The 20,239-nt window shown below is 54.7% G+C and overlaps 1 protein-coding gene across 1 annotated transcript in view; it reads right to left on the bottom strand.

Moving 5' to 3' along the window:
* RSRC1 (arginine and serine rich coiled-coil 1) overlaps positions 1 to 6,330 on the bottom strand; it is a 251,714-nt gene extending 245,384 nt beyond the window's left edge. The window contains exons 1-2 of the mRNA XM_056113955.1: positions 6,111 to 6,330; positions 5,109 to 5,234 (exon numbers count right to left, since the gene is read on the bottom strand). Coding sequence (XP_055969930.1) covers positions 5,109 to 5,234; positions 6,111 to 6,304 — 320 coding nt within the window. The 5' untranslated portion in view covers positions 6,305 to 6,330. The remainder of the gene's footprint in view (positions 1 to 5,108; positions 5,235 to 6,110) is intronic.
* Positions 6,331 to 20,239: the final 13,909 nt, after the last annotated feature.

The raw sequence follows: 20,239 nt of genomic DNA, 5'->3' as shown, positions 1-20,239 counted from the left end.
GTGATCCTGCTGGCCACGAACACCGCCAGAGGTAACCCTGATGTCCCAGAGCATGGGGTGTGGCCCCCACAGCTAACGAAAGGGAATGAGACTGAGCTTGTCTACCGAATGACCAACGAGATGGCCACCTGCTGGTCAATGCACCGAGGCATGGGAGACTTCCACACACTGACAGACGGGTTGGTGCAGAGAAAACGCGTCAGTTCCTAGAAACCTATCAAGGCTGAGTCCTGGAAGAAAACGGAAACCTGAACAAACCCACAGCACGAGGGGCCAGACGAGCGGTGAGGCAGCAGGAGAGTCCGGCCAGGGGCGCCACCATGGAGATCTGCCAAGCACTCTCGTGGCGTTTTTGGGTTTGTCTGGGTTCTTTGTTTGTCTTGAGCTGTAGCCAGCGATGCTTTGGGCTCACTCCTGGCTCTGGACTCAGGAATCACTCTTGTGGGAGCTCAGGGGGGCATACCATGTACAAGGGTGACTGGCCATATGCAAGGCAGACATCCTGCCTACCGTACAATCTCTCTGGCCCCTGCCAAACATTTAGATAAAGCCAACAGCTCTCAAACTTTCCCCAAAGCTGGGGGGGACACTGTCACACTTATTTTCTGGGCCATCATTATCCCCCATCAAAGTCAGGAAAAGGTCCGTCACATAAACCACACGCCAACATCCACAGCCCCGGCACAAACACTCCATAGCACATCAGGACACATGTGGCCATGCAGGTCCAGCCCCTGATGTGAACAGGCAGAAGCCAGAAGGACCCAGAAAAGGGAGAGGTGGGTTCCACAGGAGCCCACGATGCCAACGAGGGGCGAGAGCTCTCGGCGCCGGGCCCCACCCTGCACAGGGAACTGAGAACACCACAAGCAAGCTCTGAGGGCACAGCCAGCGGAACAGCACCAGCCTTGCATGCGTGTGGCCCTGGATTCGCTTTCCGGCACACACGGGCCCCTGAGCAACACCGGGAGTAAGCCCAAGCACGGAGCTACAACAACTCCTGAGCACTGCCAGGTACGGAGGGGGGACGGAAGGAGGGGAGGAGAAAGAAGAGAAGGGAGGGGGAGGGAAGAAGGGGGAGGGGAGGCACCAGGGGAAACCTCCTTGCATCCTCTGCATCTGCATGATGTGACTGACCCTCAGGACAGAATCTACATCCTGATTGTAAGGAAAATGCAGTGAAAGGGAAAACTGGTAAATGTGACCACATAAAAGAAAGACGCTTTTACGTGGCTAATAAATACCACAAAATAAAAAAAATAACTGAAAATCTAGAAGAAAATATTTGCCATATGTTTCACAACTAGAAGGCTGAGATCTAGCAGTAACTGTGCGATATGAAAGAAAAAAGCCAAAAACCCAAAGAGATTATGAGAAAATTTATACGAGAGAGAGAGAGAGAGAGAGAGAGAGAGAGAGAGAGAGAAGGGGCCAGTGCAATAGCACAGCAGAGAAGGTGCTTGCCTTGCACAGGGCTGACCCAGGTTCGATTCTCAACACCCCATATGGTCCCCCAAGCACTGCCAGGAGTAATTCCTGAGTGCAGAGTCAATAGTAACCCCTGTGCATCGCCGGATGTGGCCCAAAAAATAAAAGACAGGGAGAAAGGGTCTCTACAGTGTGAAGAATGTTCAACCTCGCTTTTTTTCTTTTCTTTTTGGGTCACACCCGGCGATGCACAGGGGTGACTCCGGGTTCTGCACTCAGAAATTACTCCTGGTGGTGCTCAGGGAACCCTATGGGATGCTGGGGATCAAACCCGGGTCGGCCACGTGTAAGGCAAACGCCCTCCCCGCGGTGCTATCGCTCTAGCCCCTTGACCTCACTTCTAACAAAAATAAATGAAAACTGGAATGACACTGACATTCCACGTCTCACCTGCAGGCTGGCCAGGTGGGCCTTGTCATGTGCGGCTGGAACAGCACAGGGCACAGGCGCAGGGTCTGGACCCCCCCCACCCCCCCCCCACCCCCCCGCCCAGCACCCAACACGCAGGCTAAACAGCGCATGGAAAAAAATAATAAGATGGGGCTGGAGCAATAGCATAGTGGGGAGGGCGTTTGCCATAACATGCAGCCGACCCAGGTTCAATTCCCAGGATCCCATATGGTTCCCCCAGCACCGCCAGGAGTAATTCCTGAGTGCGTGAGCCAGGAGGAAACCCTTAAGCATTGCTGGGTGTGGCCCAAAAAGAAAAAAAAAAAACTACACACACATCTGACTTCTCGGGCGCTTTCTGTGAAGCAGAGGTAAGCGGAGGCGGCCCAGTGGGTCGCGGCCGGGCGGGGCAGGGCAGGAGAGGAGCCGCCTTCTGCAATCATATCAGAGCTTCGCATCCTGGAAGGACGGGGGCAGAGAGTTAAGTAAATAAAAGGAAAAGAAATTAGGGGATGACAAATGTGAAATGAAATACGGACAGAAATAAATGATCCTAACGGACTCTTGGAAGCATTGGCCTGAGAGAGTGGGGCCAGCACGCCCGGGAAAGCACCCGGGAAGGTCCCCACCTGCCCCGTGGAAGCTGCAATGCCACGGGCCATGCAAGGGGCCACCACGAGGAAAGGCAGGACGCCGGCCACCACGCAGAGATGCAGACCAAACTCACATCCTATTCCAGAGCCACGCCTGGCTGCAGGTTGCCCGGTCGGCCTCGCTTGGTCACCACCTCAAACCTCACACCGCTCCCTGGAACGCTCTGACCCGGGTCTCAGTCAGCCTCTGCCCCGGGAAGGCAGCGGTCACTAGCCACCTACGTCAGACTCAAAACCGTACATTCTGTTCTTCGAAAAACTATTTGTCATCTTCTCAAAAAAAATTTTTTTTGGTTTTGGTCCCTGGAGCCCAGCGGCTGTGCTAGGCTCACTCCCGGCCAAGCTCCAGACAGTGCTACGGCCCCACGAGGCCGGGAGGGGCCGAGACCGCATGCCCCAGTGCCCAGAGCCGGCCTCGCCCCTTAGATGCTCCAGTTCCGGTTCTGACTAAACTCCTGGACAGGTCATGGAGTTCTCTGACACCAAGAGATTCACCCAGAAACTCCGCTAGCGGAAGACACTTTGCAGGTGCGAGAGAAGCTGCAGGAGACAAGCTCTTCCGTCACGGCGGCTGCTCTGGCCGCCAGCTGGTTCTGTCCAGCCCACCCCTGGTCACTCAGCAGAGACAGAAACAGTCCCTCCATCACCCCGGGAGGCCCCAAAACACAACAAAAAAGGACAAGACAGTTTTGGGAAAGACAATGTAAATCCCTGAAGTAGATTTCCCAAAATAACAGCACAGGACCCGAGTCACCGTTGGTAACCAGCCGTGGGTCAGGACTGCGGTGACCAGGGCGACTCGAGAGGGGCCGACCTGTCCCCCTCTGCACATGGGCCCCTCCTCCTGGGAACAGAGGGGCCTGGCCGCAGTGACACAGTGATGGTGCCGGAGTGACCGCCTGCCCCTCCTGCCAAGGTCTCTCGCTCTGGAGCAGGCGCACAGGAAGGACAGTCAGTCCCGGGCCCTCCTGGAGGCGGCTCTGAGCAGACGGCCAGCCAGGAGTCCCTCAAGGGGAGGACAGAGCCACCGCCGGACACGCCCAGCCAGGAAGGACTTCCAGAGCCCACCTCCAGGCCTGACGCAGAGCCCTGGCGTTCCCGGGAGAGCCTGGAGCCTCGGGAATTCTGTCGCCCTGATCAGATTCTGATGAACAGTGTCTGCGGAAATGCTCCAAAACGACCCAAAACAGAGAGGACCACACGCCAGTGCAGCTTATTCTTCCCACTCCCACTGCTAGGAAATTTAAGATGGAGTTATTTGTTTTCTGGTAATCAGCCTCTTTTTAGACAAATCAATACGCCCAAAAATAAGGCTCGCTTCTACAAATCAATAAAACCTTTCCCTGCTCCCAAAATCAGCTAACTTCATTTACTCAATTAATCACTCACTCAATCAAGGCTTGCTGACAAAGCCAGGCGCAGGCTCGGCCGCAAGAGCATCCGTCCCCCTGGAATTCGCCAACTCTGAAAATCCGACTGGGCCCGGGAGACAGTTGGGGGTGAGGGTGCCCGCCTCGCAGGCGGCTAGCCCTGGCTGCACCCCACACCGCAGATGGTGACTGAGCAGCCACAGGAGTGATCCCTGACCCAGGTCTCAGTCAGCCTCTGCCCCGGGAAGGCAGCGGTCACTAGCCACCTACTTCAGACTCAAAACCGTACATTCTGTTCTTCGAAAAACTCACTATTTGTAATCTTCTCAAAAAAATCTTTTTTTGGTTTTGGTCCCTGGAGCCGGACAGAACCGCATTGGGCCTAAGGGCGGCAACATCCAGAACCCGGCTGCTGCAAATCAGAAAACTATGTGTCTACGGGTGAGGATGGCCAAAGGAGGAAGGCGGATTAAAAAACAATTTTCTGTTTTGTGTTTTGGGGGCCACACCCGCAGGATGCAGGGTTATTCCTTGAGAGAGTGAGCGCAGCCGTGGAGCTGGAGACATGGCCCAGGGCAAACACGCTCGCCACCACACGCCTGCAGCCCACAGCTCAGCAGCCCATCCCCCAGCAGGAAGAGCCTTTTGGTGCCAGCGGGTGTGGTCCCCAGATCAAAACCCACAACACAGAGAAGACGCCTGTCCTGTGTTCACGGCAACACTAGCCACAGGAGCCCAAATCTGGAAAGCACCCGAGTACCCAAGAACAGGCAGGTGGCTAAAGAAAGTCTGGTACATCCACCCAGCGGAATGCTACTCGGCCGTCACAAAGATAAAGTCGTGCAACCTGCTGCTACCTGGATGCCGTGGAGGGTCTGGGGACGCGCGAGGGCGAGGGCGGGGGGGAGCAGATGCAGGACGACTTCCGAGCGTGGGGAGGAGCCAAGCCCGGCGCCCACAGAGACAGCAGAGCTGATCTGAGTCGGACGCCTGGCATGGGGCAGGGCGGGGGAGAAGGCAGGGGAGGGGCAGGACGGGGGGAGGGCAACCCTGCAGGGGCGAGAGGAGGGGCCGGCCGGGACTGGGGCGCACAGGGCCCTAAACTTGGCCGCCGCCACTCTGGTGGGCCAATCGCAGCGAGAGGCGCAGCGCGGCCCCTCGAGCGAGGGAGACCGGGCATCGCCAGGAACCACCGGCCGCTGCCTACCTTCTCGTTCTGCTCTTTGACCTCGACCTCTGGCCTCGGTACGACTTCCCGCGACCCCTGGACCGGCTCCGGCTCCGCTTCCTTCTGGAGCCGTAGGAGGAGCTGCTGCTGGAGCGGCACCTGCGCCTGGGACAGACAGAGCCGCGGCCGTGAGGGCAAGAGGGGCCGGGGCGGGCGCAGGCAGGGCCGACTGCCAGGGACAGCCCCACCGCGCGCGCGCGCACACACACACTCACACTCTCACATACACACACTCACTCTCATACACACACCAACACTCTCACACTCACATACACCAACACACACACCAACACTCTCACACACATTCACTCCCCCTCACACATACACACCACACTCATACACGCACACCAACACTCACATACATCATACATACATTCCCTCGCACACACCAACACTCACATACCCACACACCTTCACATACCCTACACACACTCGCTCATGCACACTCATTCACATGCGCACACACACACCCCACAATCATACACACACACACAGTCACATACCCACTCTCCCTCACAGTCACATACACGGTCACACACTCACAGGTCACATACACTTAGACACACTACTCACATACATGTGGTCACACACAAATTCATAGTCACACACACACTCTCACACAGTTACACTCACATGTATGTTCACATCCTTACACACACACACCCTCCCATGTCCTCAGTCACACATGCCCTCACATGGTCACACATATTCAGTCACAAACACACAGACAATTACACAGCCTCACATACAGTCACACCCACACCCTCTCGGTCACACTCACAGTCACACACACGTTCACACATACTCTGTCAAACACACACTCAGGCACACACATATACACTCACAAATCATACACACTCAGTCATACACACTCAGGCATGTATTCACACAACCCTCACACACCCTCAGACCCCCTCTCACGAAGCACGCGGCGTGCGAGTCGCCCTCCCTCCCTCTCGGGTGTGGGCGCGGGGAAGGCACCTTCTCTCGTAGGAGCGCGAGCGAGGTCGCAGGTCTCGGGACCAGGAGCGCGAGTGGGACCTGGACTTGCGCCCGCCCTTCCTGCGGCCGTGCGCGCGGCTGTCGCAGCTGCTGCTGGACGAGGAGCGTCGGCGATGCTTCTTCTTGCGCTTGCTCCGGCTCTCCTCCTCCGTGTCCGACGACCGGCGCCCCATCGCTGGGCGAGAGCCGGAAGGCGATTCCCACCTGACAACACAGCGGGGTGGGGGGGGGCGGGGAAGTGGCATAAGGATCTCTGCTTCCTGCGGCTTTCAGGCCACACCCAGCAGTGCTCAGGGCTGACTCCCGGCTCGGTGCTCAGGGCTGACTCCTATTGGGTTCAGGGGTCCCGTGCAGTCCCAGGAATGGAATCAGGAAGGACGTGAGCAGAGAACTTTTAGCATGCCTGGCTTCCTGGCCAGACCTGGGGAACGGGCGGCCACAGCAGCAGAGTGGCGAGGGCATATGCCCAGCCTACATCTGACCCCCGGGCGCCACACGGCTGGGCCCTCGCCCTGGGCCGCCTGCCAGGCTGGCAGAAACCCAGGTGTCCCTGGGCCCCGAGCTCAGCTCTGCGACAGGCCGCGCTGACCACTCGGGAACAATTTAAATTCGCCCCGCATTTTTGCAGAATCTCTCCAAGAATTCCCGAGGACAGTTCATTAGACTAATTTTCTGGCATATTAAGCCGCTTTTATCCTTAATTATATGATATTTGGTTAGGGATCAATGACCTAGTCCTTCATTTTCACATTCCCCAGGGCTACTCGGCTACCTTTCTTCTTTTCATCAGGGCCGCACCCAGAGGTGTCGCGCAAAGTGGGGGCGACAAGGCCACCCCCCGCGACGCTCGGGACCCCTCGAGCTGTCCCCGGCCCTCTCTCTCCCACTGAAACGAACTGAAAACTCTCAGTGCTTTTCAGGGATGAGACCTCGCTGCACGCCAGGCCCACCGCTCTCCTCGGGCCGCTCTGAGGACGATAGGACGGCCGAGGGGGCAGAGCCAGGGGCAGCGGGACACAAACCACCCACACAGCGGGCACCTCCACGGCACCGTGTCTCTGATGAAGCCTCACACCTCTGCAGCTCCAGACAAAAGGCTCATCTTTTTTTTTTTCTTCTTGGGTCATACCCGGCATTGCACGGGGGTTATTCCTGGCTCATGCACTCAGGAATTACTCCTGGCGGTGCTCGGGGGGACCATATGGGATGCTGGGAATCGAACCCAGGTCAGCCGTGTGCAAGGCAAATAAATGCCCTACCCACTGTGCTATCGCTCCAGTCCCAAGGCCCATCTTAAGACCCCTACAGAGCTTGGTTTGAAAATGTTTAATTGCAGCGGCTGTAATTTAAGACTATACATATAAATATGCAAAAGATGAAAATGATTTGGAGTGATAAAACCTGGGGTAATATTTTTTTCCCTTTGACTATTTTCTTTACATCAATGGTAGCGTTCATGAATCCAGCCCTCACGAGGAAAAAACATACAGAAATATAATCTAAAGGTTTTGGAAAGAGGAATTAAGTTTAGGTGCGAAAGGTTTCCTTGTCTGGATCTCTGCTTCTTTCCTGCGTGGCTGAGACTTGCCCCCAGCATACAAGGCCTGGCTTTAGCCAGGGAGCTGCACTCGGCCAGTAGCCCATAGCCTCTGGGGCAGCCTTTACAAGGGAAAACATGGTGGAAACGAGAACAACGTCCAATTTAAAGTCGCTACACAACAAAAGAAACTGGAACCAAGGGGCCGGAGAGAGAGCTGCATGGACACCCCCAGGGAGATCCCCAGCACCACAACGGTTCCTGCCCCGCAACCAGGGCTGAGCCCAGAGCAGGGAACTGCAGGAGAAACTGCTGACATCACTGACTGTGGCCCAAACATGCACATGCCTCCCCCCGCCCCGCCCCCACCCCAATCACCTCCCACCAAAAAAAAGGGGAAAAAAAGGTCCCAATAAACACGCTGGTGGAAACGCAGATGAAAAAGAACTCCCCATTCACTGCTGTGGGAGCATAATTTCCAGCCCCAACGGAAAATGGTATGGGAAATTCTAAGAATATTGGAAATACAGCTCTCATACAATACGGCAGTTCTGCTCTGAGGCACCCGAGGACCAAAGAATAACTGAAGATATAAAGCCACGCCCTATATATTCAGAAGATAATATAAATATAAATTCACTGCACGCTGCTCACGGCAGCCATGTGAGGAGGGGGCGGGGCCCAGACGGGCAGGGAGATGGAGACGACAGAACTGGGGGGTGGGGGTTTTTCTCAGTGTTTTTCAGGGATGCAGAAAATAACAGAGACACACAAACACAGAAACTGCACTCAGGCCAGGAAGTTGCACAAAACTGTGCTAAAACCAAGAAGAACAGTGTCTGGTGAGTGTCCAGTGAGTGTTTGGGCTGCTTTGCTCCTTGGGTCCCCCCAGCAGAGCACGGGGCTCTGCTTGGCTCCGCAGGGGCTGGACCTTGGGCTGCCCCCTCAGGGGTCCGGGGAGCTTCCATCAGCCCACCACCAAGCCCTCCTAGGCTGCAGCAAAGCCACGAGGCGCAGTAATCCCCGAGGTGAGATCAGGAACAGTGACAGGGAACAGTGACAGCGTAGACTCTGTGCAAGATGAACTTTAAAAATAAGAGCCGGAAGGGCTGGAGCGATAGCACAGTGGGTAGGACGTTTGCCTTGCACGTGGCCAGGCCGACCAGGGATCGATTCCCAGCATCCCATATGGTCTCCCGAGCACTGCCAGGAGTAGTTCCTGAGGGCAAAGCCAGGAGGAACCCCTGAGCATTGCTGGATGTGACCCAAAAAGCAAAAATAAATAAAAGTTAAAAAATAAGGGTCGGAGCACTGGAGCAGAAGGAGACTGGGTAGGCGCCGGCCTTGTGCATGGCCAGCCCAGGTTCCATCCCTGGCAGCCCATCTGGGCCCATGGGCACCAGGAGAAGTGATTCCTGAGCTCAGAGCCAGGAGTCAGTCCTGAGAACCACTGGATGTGACCCCCCCTCCCCAAATACACAAAAGTCTAGTTTGCCTTTAGATTCTATATGTAATTTCTTTTAACTGAAATTCCTTTTCGTTATCTCTCTGTGGGCTGGAGCGATAGCACAGCGGGTAGGGCGTTTGCCTTGCACGCAGCCAACATGGCCAACCTGAGTTCGATTCCTCCGCCCCTCTCGGAGAGCCCGGCAAGCTACCGAGAGTATTCGATATGCCAGACACAGTAACAACAAAGTCTCCAATGGAGACGTTACTGGGCCCGCTCGAGCAAATCGATGATCAATGGGAGGGCCTTTACTTTCTTTACTATCTCTCTGTACATAGAAAGTTACTTCCACTGTATGCAAAGATTAAGATAAAGCGGGATCAGATAAATAAAAAAATCTCACTTTTCCCTTAACCTTCTTTCAAAATAACTTACATGCTACTACAATAAGCAAAATTACCTTTTTTTCAAGAATCCTCAGAAGAAATCCTCAGAGCAACAGTACAACAGTATGGCATTTGCCTTGCATGCGGCCAACCCGGGTTCGATTCCCAGCATCCCATATGGTCCCCTGAGCACCGCCAGGGTTGATTCCTGAGTGCAGAGCCAGGAGTGACCCTGTGCATTGCCAGGTGTGACCCAAAAAGCCCCCCCCCCAAAAAAAAGAATCCTCAGAAGAGTCTGATCCTCCGAGTCCAACGTGATACCAGCTGAAACCTGCCATCAAACCCCAATTCAAAATTCAAAGCTATTTCTCTAGAGCCAGAACTGAAGACTCTTAAACACAGCCGTCTGGCAGGCTGGAGAGACGGGTCAGGGCACTGTCCCTGCACTAGGCCAACCCCAGTTTCGTCCCTGCTACCACTTGAGACAGGAGTGACAGGACTGACCCCTGGAGCCAGGAGCCAGCCCCAAGCACCCCAGGTGTGGCCCAAACCCTCCCCCACCGACATAAGATAAAAATACCTGTGCCCTTGAGGGTCACTCACACCTGACCCTGGGAGACCAGCTTCTGAAGGAACCTCCTGGTGGGCACACACCAGCCGGGCTAGTCTCCTCCACTGCCCTGAAACCAGGCTGGCAGACAACGACGGCTCTGAAATCACACCTGCGTGGCCCCATACACTTAGACATGCATATGTGACATTCGCCAGCATGGGTCCAGTTTTGCCTCACAGACCCGTGTGGTCACTGCATGGCACCTGGAACTGTGGACGGCCCAGCTGGGTGTGTGTGATTCCGTGGAGAGACGGGCACACAATTGGGCAGGGTGGCCATGTGCCTTTCCCTGGCTACTACGGCACTACTTCCCCGTCCTATGGCATTTTCTGCTCTGAGCGAATTTTCTTTACCCAAAGCAAGGGCACTATGAAAGGTTAACAGGCGTTCTTTTCATGCACTCAGGAATTGCTCCTGGCGGTGCTTGGGGGGCCCTACGGGATGCTGGGAATCGAACCCGGTCGGCCGCATGCTAGGCAAACACCCTACTCGCTGTGCTATGGCACCAGCCAGTTCTTACCACACTCGAAGTACCTGCTCTTAAAAAACTAAGATGCGAAAGGCAAAGTGGAACCTCGGCTCCGGCGCAGGGATGGGGGGGGCGAGAAGGAAAGCAACACAACAGTGGACAAGAGATGTCACAAACGTTTGGCAACTGGAAAACAGACGGAGGATCTCGAGCGCGGAGAGCTGAACCCAGGCAACTGCAGGAAAGCCCACTCAGGGAGCAGCAGTCAGACAACCAGGAACCTGAGGCGCCACAGAGAGGGAAAAGGAGGTCTGCGAGGAAGGAGGCAGCGGGCTGGCGGGGAGCCTGTGAAAGGAGCCCCCGGCCTGTGCCCCCAGACGGCAGAGCACCGACACCCAGGCCTGCAGTGGCGGCTGAGTGACCGGAGGAAGTGTATCTGAGCAGCACCACGAAGGAGGTCGGGGATACACGCCCAGCCCAACGCCCAAGGGTGAAGCCAAAGTGGACGTATCCGTGGTGACCATTGGGGCCCCCGTTGGTTCGGGTCAGATTCTCGAAGACACCGCCCGTGAGCAGGAGGACAGGCTCAGATTCCTGGCAACTCCGCTGCCTCCGGCACCATCAGGGCTGAGCCCGAGCCGGGAGGTCCTTGAACACCATCAGAGAGGAACAAACCACAAAACGATGAAGCCAGGAACTCTGAGCAGGAAGTGGCCGTCTGAGCAGGACGCAGCTCCGAGGGCGATCATGGCGAGGGCCGAGTGTGAGCCCCACACGGAAAGAGAACCTCAGGAGCGGATAGGAAAAATGTCAGAAGTTTCTGACGGGAACCAGAGCGACAGTGCAGTGGAGAGGGCGCTTGCCTTGCACCCAGCTGACCCGGGTTCAATCCCCGGCATCCCTCAGGGGCCCCCAAGCACCACCAGGAGTGATTCCTGAGTGCAGAGTCAGGAATAGCCCCTGAGCATCACCAGGTGTGACCCAAAGAGCAAACAATTGAAAAAAGAGAGAGAAGTATTTGAGGAGGCGGGAGTGACAGCACAGTGGCTAGGGAGTTTTCCTTGCACAGGGACAACCCAGGTTCAATCCCAGCATCCTGTACAGCCTATCAGGAGCGATCCCTGAGCACAGAACCAGGAGTAAGTCCTGAGCACTGCTGGGTGGGGCCCCAGAAAAGAAGGGTTTGAATCACACAAAAACAAAATGCCAGGGCCTTTATTCAACAAGCCGACAGCCAATCCCACCAGTCAACAAGGCCAGACCCTTGACACAGGAAACATTTCCTGTTAGGGTTCCAGCGATGATGCAACAGAAACCAATTCCATCAGGAAGGCCTTCACGAACCCTGAGTCAAAAACGGAGAGTACGGGAGCAAAAGCAGCTGAGGGCGAGGGAGGAATATACAGAAGGAAACTCAGTCAACATCCTGGGAAATCTGAGATGATCCGGGAAAACAAAAGCTGGAGGAACATCCCGAAGACAGGAGAGCTTGGGGTTTACGCAAGCGGCCACGCTTTTAAAAATACAATCCGGTTAGAAGGTAGTGACAAAGCACTCCCAGAAAGTATAAAGGAAAAGATTTTTATAAAAATAGGAAGGAAAAGAGAATCGATCCAGGAAGCCATGCATTCCATAAAAAAGGAAGAGAACAAAGAGGTAAAAATACCCTGAGAATAATTCAAAAGAATTTCCAGAATTAAACATGAATCGCCCTAAGTCCGTGGGACAATGAATTTAAAAATATACCAGGCAGATGCACGAAAAATTCAGCACCAGAGCTATCTAGACGATCCTCAGAACCGAAGACCTTTTTTTTATTAGGCCACACCCAACTGTGCTGAGGGTTTTTTCTCCGGCTCTGCTCTGTGCTCGGGGATCACTCCTGGTGGGCTTGGCGGGGATCAAATGCAGTGCCTGGGGCTGGACTGGGGCCAACTGTGCCCTAACCCCAGTGCTCTCCAGTCTTCGAAAAAAATTTTAAAAATGGAGTGATCACAACAGAAGGGACGTGAAAACACAGCGACAGCTAGGAGAAGACAATGGCGACCTTTCTTCCGGAGTCTCAGCCTGGAGTCACACCCTGCCCCATCTTCAGTGTGACCTGAGATGAGACAGAGCGTTTCAGATATGCCAAGTCCAAGATATGCCAAGCTCACAGCCACGTCCGCCAAGAGGAGAGACGAACGCGGCACAGCAAGCCAGGCTCGGGACACATGGGGTCCAGCGTGGCGGGAGGGGGACAGGCCCATGGGATCAGAGGCATATCCGGGATGGAGAGGCAAAAACACTCTCCACCCATGAACGTCATGATGTTACCAGCTCAAACTACTTTCCTTTGGGGCTGGAGTGAGAGCACAGTGGGGAGGGCGTTTGCCTTGCACGCAGCCGACCCAGGTTCAATCCCCAGCATCCTATATGGTCCCCCAAGTACTGCCAGGAGTGATTCCTGAGTGCATGAGCCAGGAGTAACCCCTGAGCATCACTAGGTTGGACCCAAAAAGCAAAAAAAAAAAAAAAAACAACAACAACAAACTATTTTCCTCCCCCTGAAGCAGGACTTACCTTCTCACCTGCTGCTGGCAGAGAGCGACGGGCGTCAGAGCTGCCGGGGCCCAAAGGGAACAAGGCAGTCACCAACAGCGACGGTTCTCGCGTCCTTCCAGCCGCGCAGACACATGGAAAATAAGCACAAGACAAAACGCAGTTTTACCTCTCAATGGCCGAGAGAGCAGGAGGGGCTGGCCTAGCGTGAGGCTGAAGGGGACCCAGCCCCTCCGAGCCCACAGCCAGGAGGGACCCAGAAAAACAACCACGTTCTTGATAAAGCAGCTTGGGACAGTGACCTCGTGACATGCCACCTCCTGGCAGGGTGGAACGTGATGGAACCCGAGGGCCAGGAGAGTCCAGCAGGGAGGGCGCTTCCCTGGCTGACCGGGCTCCATCCCGGCACCCCATGTGGTCCTCAGAGCCCCACCAGGAATGATCCCTGAGCACAGGGTCAGGAGTCAGCCCTGAGCACCACTGGGTGTGACCCAAGCAACAAAGAATAAAATTAGGTATTCTGTATAGTGAACCAGGAAATTGCTACAGCTCACTGAATAAGGGCATCTCCACAGGAACCGTTTCTGCAACTGAATCTCAAGTTGAACTGCCTTTTTTTTTTTTAGTAGGAGAGGCTGGGGCACACCCAGCAGTGCCAGGACTCACTCCCGGCAGTTCACAGCAGATCATATCCTGATGCATAGACTGAACCTGGGTAAGCCCTGCACAGAGCATGCATTTTGTTTGTTTGGAGGCCACATCCAGCAATGCTCAGGGGTTACTCCTGGCTCTGCACTCAGAAATTACTCCTGGCGGTAATTGGGGGCCCATTTGGGATGCCAAAGATCAAACGGGTTGGCCGCTTGCAAAGTAAATGCCCTACCCACTGTACTATCCCTTTGGCCCCCAAAACAAGTGTCTTAACTCCTAAACTCTCTCTCCAGCCAGAATTAACTGCTTTCATCATAAAAGAGTTTTTATTTTAAAGCACTGATTATTCAGACTTGGGCATCTGGCAAACATTTTCTTTAAAATGGAGTCTTTCCACTTCAAGGGAAACTAATATTTGTTTCAATGACAAAATTTGAGTTCTTCAGCAAAATTGGAATTTTGGTTAACTTTTATCAACGGCCATGAGGCTGACAGGTCTGCAGTCTTTGAAAGGCCAGAGACCCACCCACACCTGCTGGCACGTTCCACAGTGTGCCCAGGAGGTCCCAGCTGACCAAGGGATTCCCAGCAATCAGGGCGCTGTGCTGAGCCCACACCCCCATCAGGAGAGAAGGGGGGGGGGGCTCCCACCCCATCACTGGACAGAGCCCTCAACCCCCATCCCATCAGGACAAAAAGCTCTGACCGAACCAATGGTGTGAACAAATGCACTGTTTTCGTGGTACTGGGAGGTGGCACCTGCAAAAGGTACGTAACTCCCAGGCTGATACTTACAAATCCTGACACAGCTTTGCCCAAGGCCAACAGACTTGAATATAAGGGAGTATTGCAAAGGTCACTAATTGCCAAAGGTCACTAATGCCTCTTTGAATGCTACAATGTAACCAACCTGCCAAGACTACTTGGTGGAGTTAGGGTAGAGCATCAAAAGGGATTCTCTGAAAGGGTTTTCCCCGCAGGAAACAGTCCACCCAGACAGTCCCCACACACTTCCATCAAAGGAACAGAGGAACAGAGGAAATGCACAGGCTCGACGCAGAAGTCTGTCTGAAGCTAGCCACCAGTGCTGCAAAAAGCAAGTTCACTTCTTACAGGCTTGTTTCACTTTAGAAAATAAGCACATAAACTTGCAACGTGTTTGCTTTCACACGAACTTATTAACCAGTACTTCCATGTTTATTCTCATTATTACCGAGACAATATTTAGAGATACGGCCACACATAAAAATCCTTGGGGCCCCCAGTCCTTTTTCATTAGTGTAACGAGCCTAGAAAGCTTAAGGACTATCACCCTAAGGAGCCTTCAGTAATTTCCATTCTCCATCCTCGTCCGGGTCACTACGCCCCTCTGCAGGGCCTCGGGAAGGTGCGGAAGAACGCACACCTAGTCATGCATCGCGCTGTCGGCCCACAGTCAAGAAGCGGAGTCAGGTACACACTGCACAATTCATGCCTAGAGAATGACGCCATTTAATCCATTTAAGTCAATGGAGACACGACATGCTTCTTGGAGGGACAGTTACAGAAACATTTAAAATATAAAGACTTCCTCCAGTAACACTCTGAAAGTTTAGGGAAAAAACGACGACAGTCAAGTGTAATCGTCTGGGTAAGAGATGGCAAGAAAGTCACCAAACTTCTCCAGTAGGGACAACTTCAAGGTTTCAGAACAGGGAGTAACTGCCAGGTGCGAATGAAATAGGGATCCAAAGCGGCCTCCCTTATCGATGACAGACTAAATTCCAACTGGTCACCTTAAACCCCCCCTGCAGTGCCTTGGTCACTAGCTGGTTGCTAGCAGGGGACCGCACTCAATTTGACACTGGGGGTGGGGGTGGGAGGGAGACACGGCCTGCAGCAGGACTGCTGGGGGGGGGGGGGGGGACGGGAAACGTCGCATGGGAAGCCACAACTATAACTGAGACCCCTCCCCGTCCATCTCTGCCCCAACCCCTGAGGTGCTGTCTGGACCCTCCTGGGCACAGCCTCCAGCTGCCGGCAGCACCCACAAAACTCTCCCTGCAACAGAACTGAAGCCAAGACCCGGAGAGACTCCAGCAGGCCAGCGAGAAACAGAGTCAGCCCCCAAGAAGCCAGAGGCGGCCCTTCCCACAGCCGGGGAGCAGGGCGCCAACCCACGGTCATCCCTGAGAGGACAGAGGCACAGGTCAGGAGCCCTGCTGTCCCGCGGAAAAGCAACACATCTGTGTCCCCAGACAAGCAGAGACAACCAGGCTCCCTAGAAGACGGAATGGCGTGTAATGATTTTCTCCACTACCCACTCATCAGCACAGCTGACCCTTCTCTCTGAAGAGATCGATCACTTCCAGGGGACGTGGGCCTCAGAGAGCAGAGAAGAGCAACAGGCAATGCCACGGACACGGGAAAAGCCACGAAGGAATCCAGACCCTGGCACAACAGTAAAGGAACAGGCCAAAGACAAGAGACCCAGGCTGGGGGGTAAGGAGGTATGGCTCAAAGGGCGGGTGCCGAGCGCAGGGGCCAGGTTCATCAGGCACCCCCCAGCCCCCAACACTGCTGCTGGCCTCCACAGGCACGGGGCAGAGCAGAACACGACAAAAAGCAATAGAAAGGGGGCTGGAGCAATAGCACAGCGGGTACAGCGTTTGCCTTGCACACGGCCAACCCGGGTTCGATTCCCAGCATCCCATAGGGTCCCCTGACCACCGCCAGGGGTGATTCCTGAGCGCAGAGCCAGGAGTAACCCCTGTGCATTGCTGGGTGTGACCCAAAAAGAAAAAAAAATTTTTGAAAAGCAATAGAAAGCACAAGCTGGTCGAAACACGCAGTCCCATCACAACCAGAAATGTGTAGCCTGGCATGGCTTTACATGTTATCAGAGGGCCAGAGAGCGAGTTCAGGGGTGAGGATACTTGCTTTGCATGCAGCTGGCCTCAATTTGAGCCTGCCCCCCCCACACACACACACAAACACACACATATAGTATGTGGGTGGTCCGGGCCTGAGCACTTCTGGGTGTGACCAGCCCCACCTCCCCCCCCAAAATAAAACATCTTTCCTAGGAATTTCTCCCCAGTTGGCAAGCACTGATGAGACGCCCATTCACCCCCACCGCACTTGGCCTGCCCGGTCCTGATTCCCGACACAACTGGAGGTCCCCGGATGAGTGGGGGAGGCCCAGAACCGGCTCCTCCATCTCGGCCAGTCTGCAACCCTACAACCCACTTTCTAAAGAATGACAGAACAGGGCGGGGCCCCCGGGCAGGGACCACCGTGGCCAGCAGGGGGGCCTTGCCATCACCCCCCAGGCCAGGCGGGCCAGGCTCCTGCCAAGTCGGTCACCTCTCCCAGGGCTCCGCGCCACCACTTCCTCTAAGACACAACTCCAGAAGCGTCTTGAGCGCCAACACACGGGGTCCAAGTCCCTGGCACTGGGGAGCTGAAACACACACGGGTCACTCACTGCCCGTCGGGGGACGCGCGAGGGGGCGGGGAGGAGCAGGAGCGCGGTCCGGCCGGTTTCAGCTTCTGTTTAAGGCTTGGCAAGGGGCCGGCGGGCACGAGAGGTGACACTGGCGGGGACCTCGGGCCGGGACCCCCGCAGGCCGGCAGAGAGGGTGCACGGTGACCCCTCACCAAAGCCGCGGAGTTCAGGGGTCGCCGCGAGCTCGGAGTCCGCGGCCACGTGGGCCCCCAGACCCGGGGTCCGGGAACGCGCTTGCGGGGCGCGCCCAGCCCGGAGCCCCCGGGCCCCCGCGCCGAGTGCACGGGCGGCTGCACCAGGAGGTCTTGGATGTCCCCGCCCGGCTCGCCCCCCGCGAACTCGGCCCCAACCGGCGCCCCCGCCCGCCCGGACGCGCATGCGCCCCGCGCGCTCCCCGCCCCCACCGCGCGCCTCAGCCGCCGAGCAGGCCCCGGGCCCCGCGGGCGCGGACGCCGCCTCCAGCCGCGGCCTCGGGCGGCCCCCGGGCCCGGCCCTGCGCCCCCCACGCCGCGGGCCCCGCGCGCGCCCGCACACACCTGGGCGCGACCCCCCGCCGCCGCCGCCGCCGCCCCGCGCTCGCCGCCGCCCGCGCGCCAGGCCGTGCGCGCCGCGCCCCGAGCGCATCGATGCCGCCTGCGCGCGAGCGCCGAGCGCCCGATCGCCGCGCGCGCCCCAGCCCGGAGCAGCCCGCAAGCGGGGCTGCCGCGCGCCGAGACCCCCGGGCGCCCGCCCGAGCCCGCGCGGGGGTCCGGCCCGCTCCGGGAGGCACAGCGCGCCCACACGGCCACGGTTTATTCCCCAAAACCCCAGATGCGCTCAAAGGGGCGGGCGCAAGGAGTTTCTCGCTCCGAGTGGGTGCCCCGGGTCCGAGACGACCCGAAACGGGAATTAAACGCTTAGGGTCTTACTTGTCCTTGGAACCAAGAGAAATGGCAGCGAGTCCGCGTTTTCCGCCGGCCCCGGCACATCGCCTCTCTGTCCTTGCATGAGCATCCTCTGCCCCTGTTTGCGCCCAGGACGCTGACGGTCTGATGGGCCGGGTTGGGGTCAGGGTCAGCCCCAAAGGCTGCGCAACGGCCCTGGGACCCCAGCGACAAGTTTTCTGCAGGCAACCGACAGGGTAAAAGCCTCCACCTCCCGGTCACTTTTCTCATCGATGGCGATGCCTTAACTCTGCAGTTTAGAAGGACCGTTTTAGAGCTTAGCAACGCGATTATTGTAAATAAGTCAGGAGCTGGGGGTGGGGCTGGTCTTAATGGAACCTGCAGGGGAGCGGGGCTGTACTCTCCACGGCCTAATTCACACTTTGGGAAGGTCCTGTCTCGGAAAAATACTTACTGTTTAATGAACCATCATTAGAACTTAAATAGCATATTTCTCAGTATATGATATTAAACCCTGCATTTTTTTAAAACTAAATCAAATTCAGATCAGCGGGCATCCATAATCCATGGTCAGACACCAGATTTTTGTAGTTCCCAATGATATCAGGACCACTATTGCTAAATATACCAGCCAGAGTGCCAGGGCATGAGACATCTATTTGGTGTGAATTACACCAGGGTTGTGTCCCAGCCTTCCCGCATTACCTTTAAAGGAGTCATCTTCCCTCACGGCCAGAGATGGAATTTGAGTTCAGACTTCAACCATGAACTTGGGGGGTGGGGGGTAAGGAGCGAGTGGTTGTGCTGATTCCTTATCAGTTCCCTATAGTGGGTATTTCAGAGCTGTTTATGGACACGTATTTAACCCTCAGGTTGAGAGTTCTGTGGTCCTTACATCCATTTGGCTGACTTCACTACTGGTCATTGCGTTAAATAACTTCAAATATGGATTTTCATAAGGACTAAAAAACTTTATCTAATGCCCCACTGTTACTACCAAAAAATGGTTACGAAGAGTAACTCAAAACTAAATGTAAAATCGTGTCTCTAAATTCATACAACTTGAAAAAATGTGGTTATATGAGTTTTTTTTTGTAGTCTAATTTCTAAAAACCAAGCACCTATAATTCACTACTATCAGTAAACTATAATTAGTGGAGAGGTGAAGATCTTAATCATTTCACCTAAAAGTAGCAATAAGTAAAATGTTTTAAGAAGACAAAGCTAAATTCAGAACTCAACGGGGTAAATTAAGTAAAATTTCTTTAAATTTTGATTTCTGTCTTTTGATTTCTGTCCTTTAAGTTTTCCAAATGTGAACATTCTAGTGAGTCTGTAGTGTGACATAAAGTTATATATAGACTATATATTTTCTAGAAATCCTAACAAAATAAGTTATATTTAAGTTCTCATTTTACAAATTTTTCAATTTGCTTTAATGAAAGTTTCAAATTATCTGTGAACTTCATGTCCACCCCTTAACAAGAGGGTGGAGAGATTCACACCAAAGCTGCATAATTGCTTATAGTTTTACTAAAGAGGATCAGATATAGTATAATGAATAAGTCACCTTAGCTCAGAAAGTGCTTAGAAATGGCCCCAAAGTCACAGACGAAGGGGAATGCCCAGTGAAGTAAATGCAAATATTCCTGTGACATGTATCGGTATGTATATATGTGACATACATCTGTAAGTGTACATAGGTCATAGACCTATGATGATGGACTCACTGTAAGTTTTGCCCGCACTGTACAAACGACTGCGGGCACTGATGATTCTTCCAAATAACAAAGTTTCCATAAGAAAATTGTGTGGGGGCCGGCTGCCAACACAGGTTCGATCCCCAGCATCCCATATGGTCCCCTGAGCACCACCAGGAGTAATCCCTAAGTGCAGAGCCTGGAGTAACCCCTGAGCATCACCGGGTGTGACCCAAAAAGCAAAAAAAAAAAAAAAAAAAAAAAAAGAAGAAGAAGAGAAAAGAAAAGAAAAAAGAAAATAGTGTGTTCGTGTCGGTTCAGGAAAGATTCGCCCACCGAACATCTTAGGGCTGACCAGTCCACGATCAATAAAATCAGCTGGGGTACAAATCT

Source organism: Sorex fumeus, unplaced genomic scaffold (genome assembly GCF_029834395.1).
Source record: "Sorex fumeus unplaced genomic scaffold, SorFum_2.1 ptg000024l, whole genome shotgun sequence".
In the NCBI taxonomy this organism is placed as follows: domain Eukaryota; kingdom Metazoa; phylum Chordata; class Mammalia; order Eulipotyphla; family Soricidae; genus Sorex; species Sorex fumeus.
This window is presented reverse-complemented; position numbering and strand designations above follow the sequence as displayed.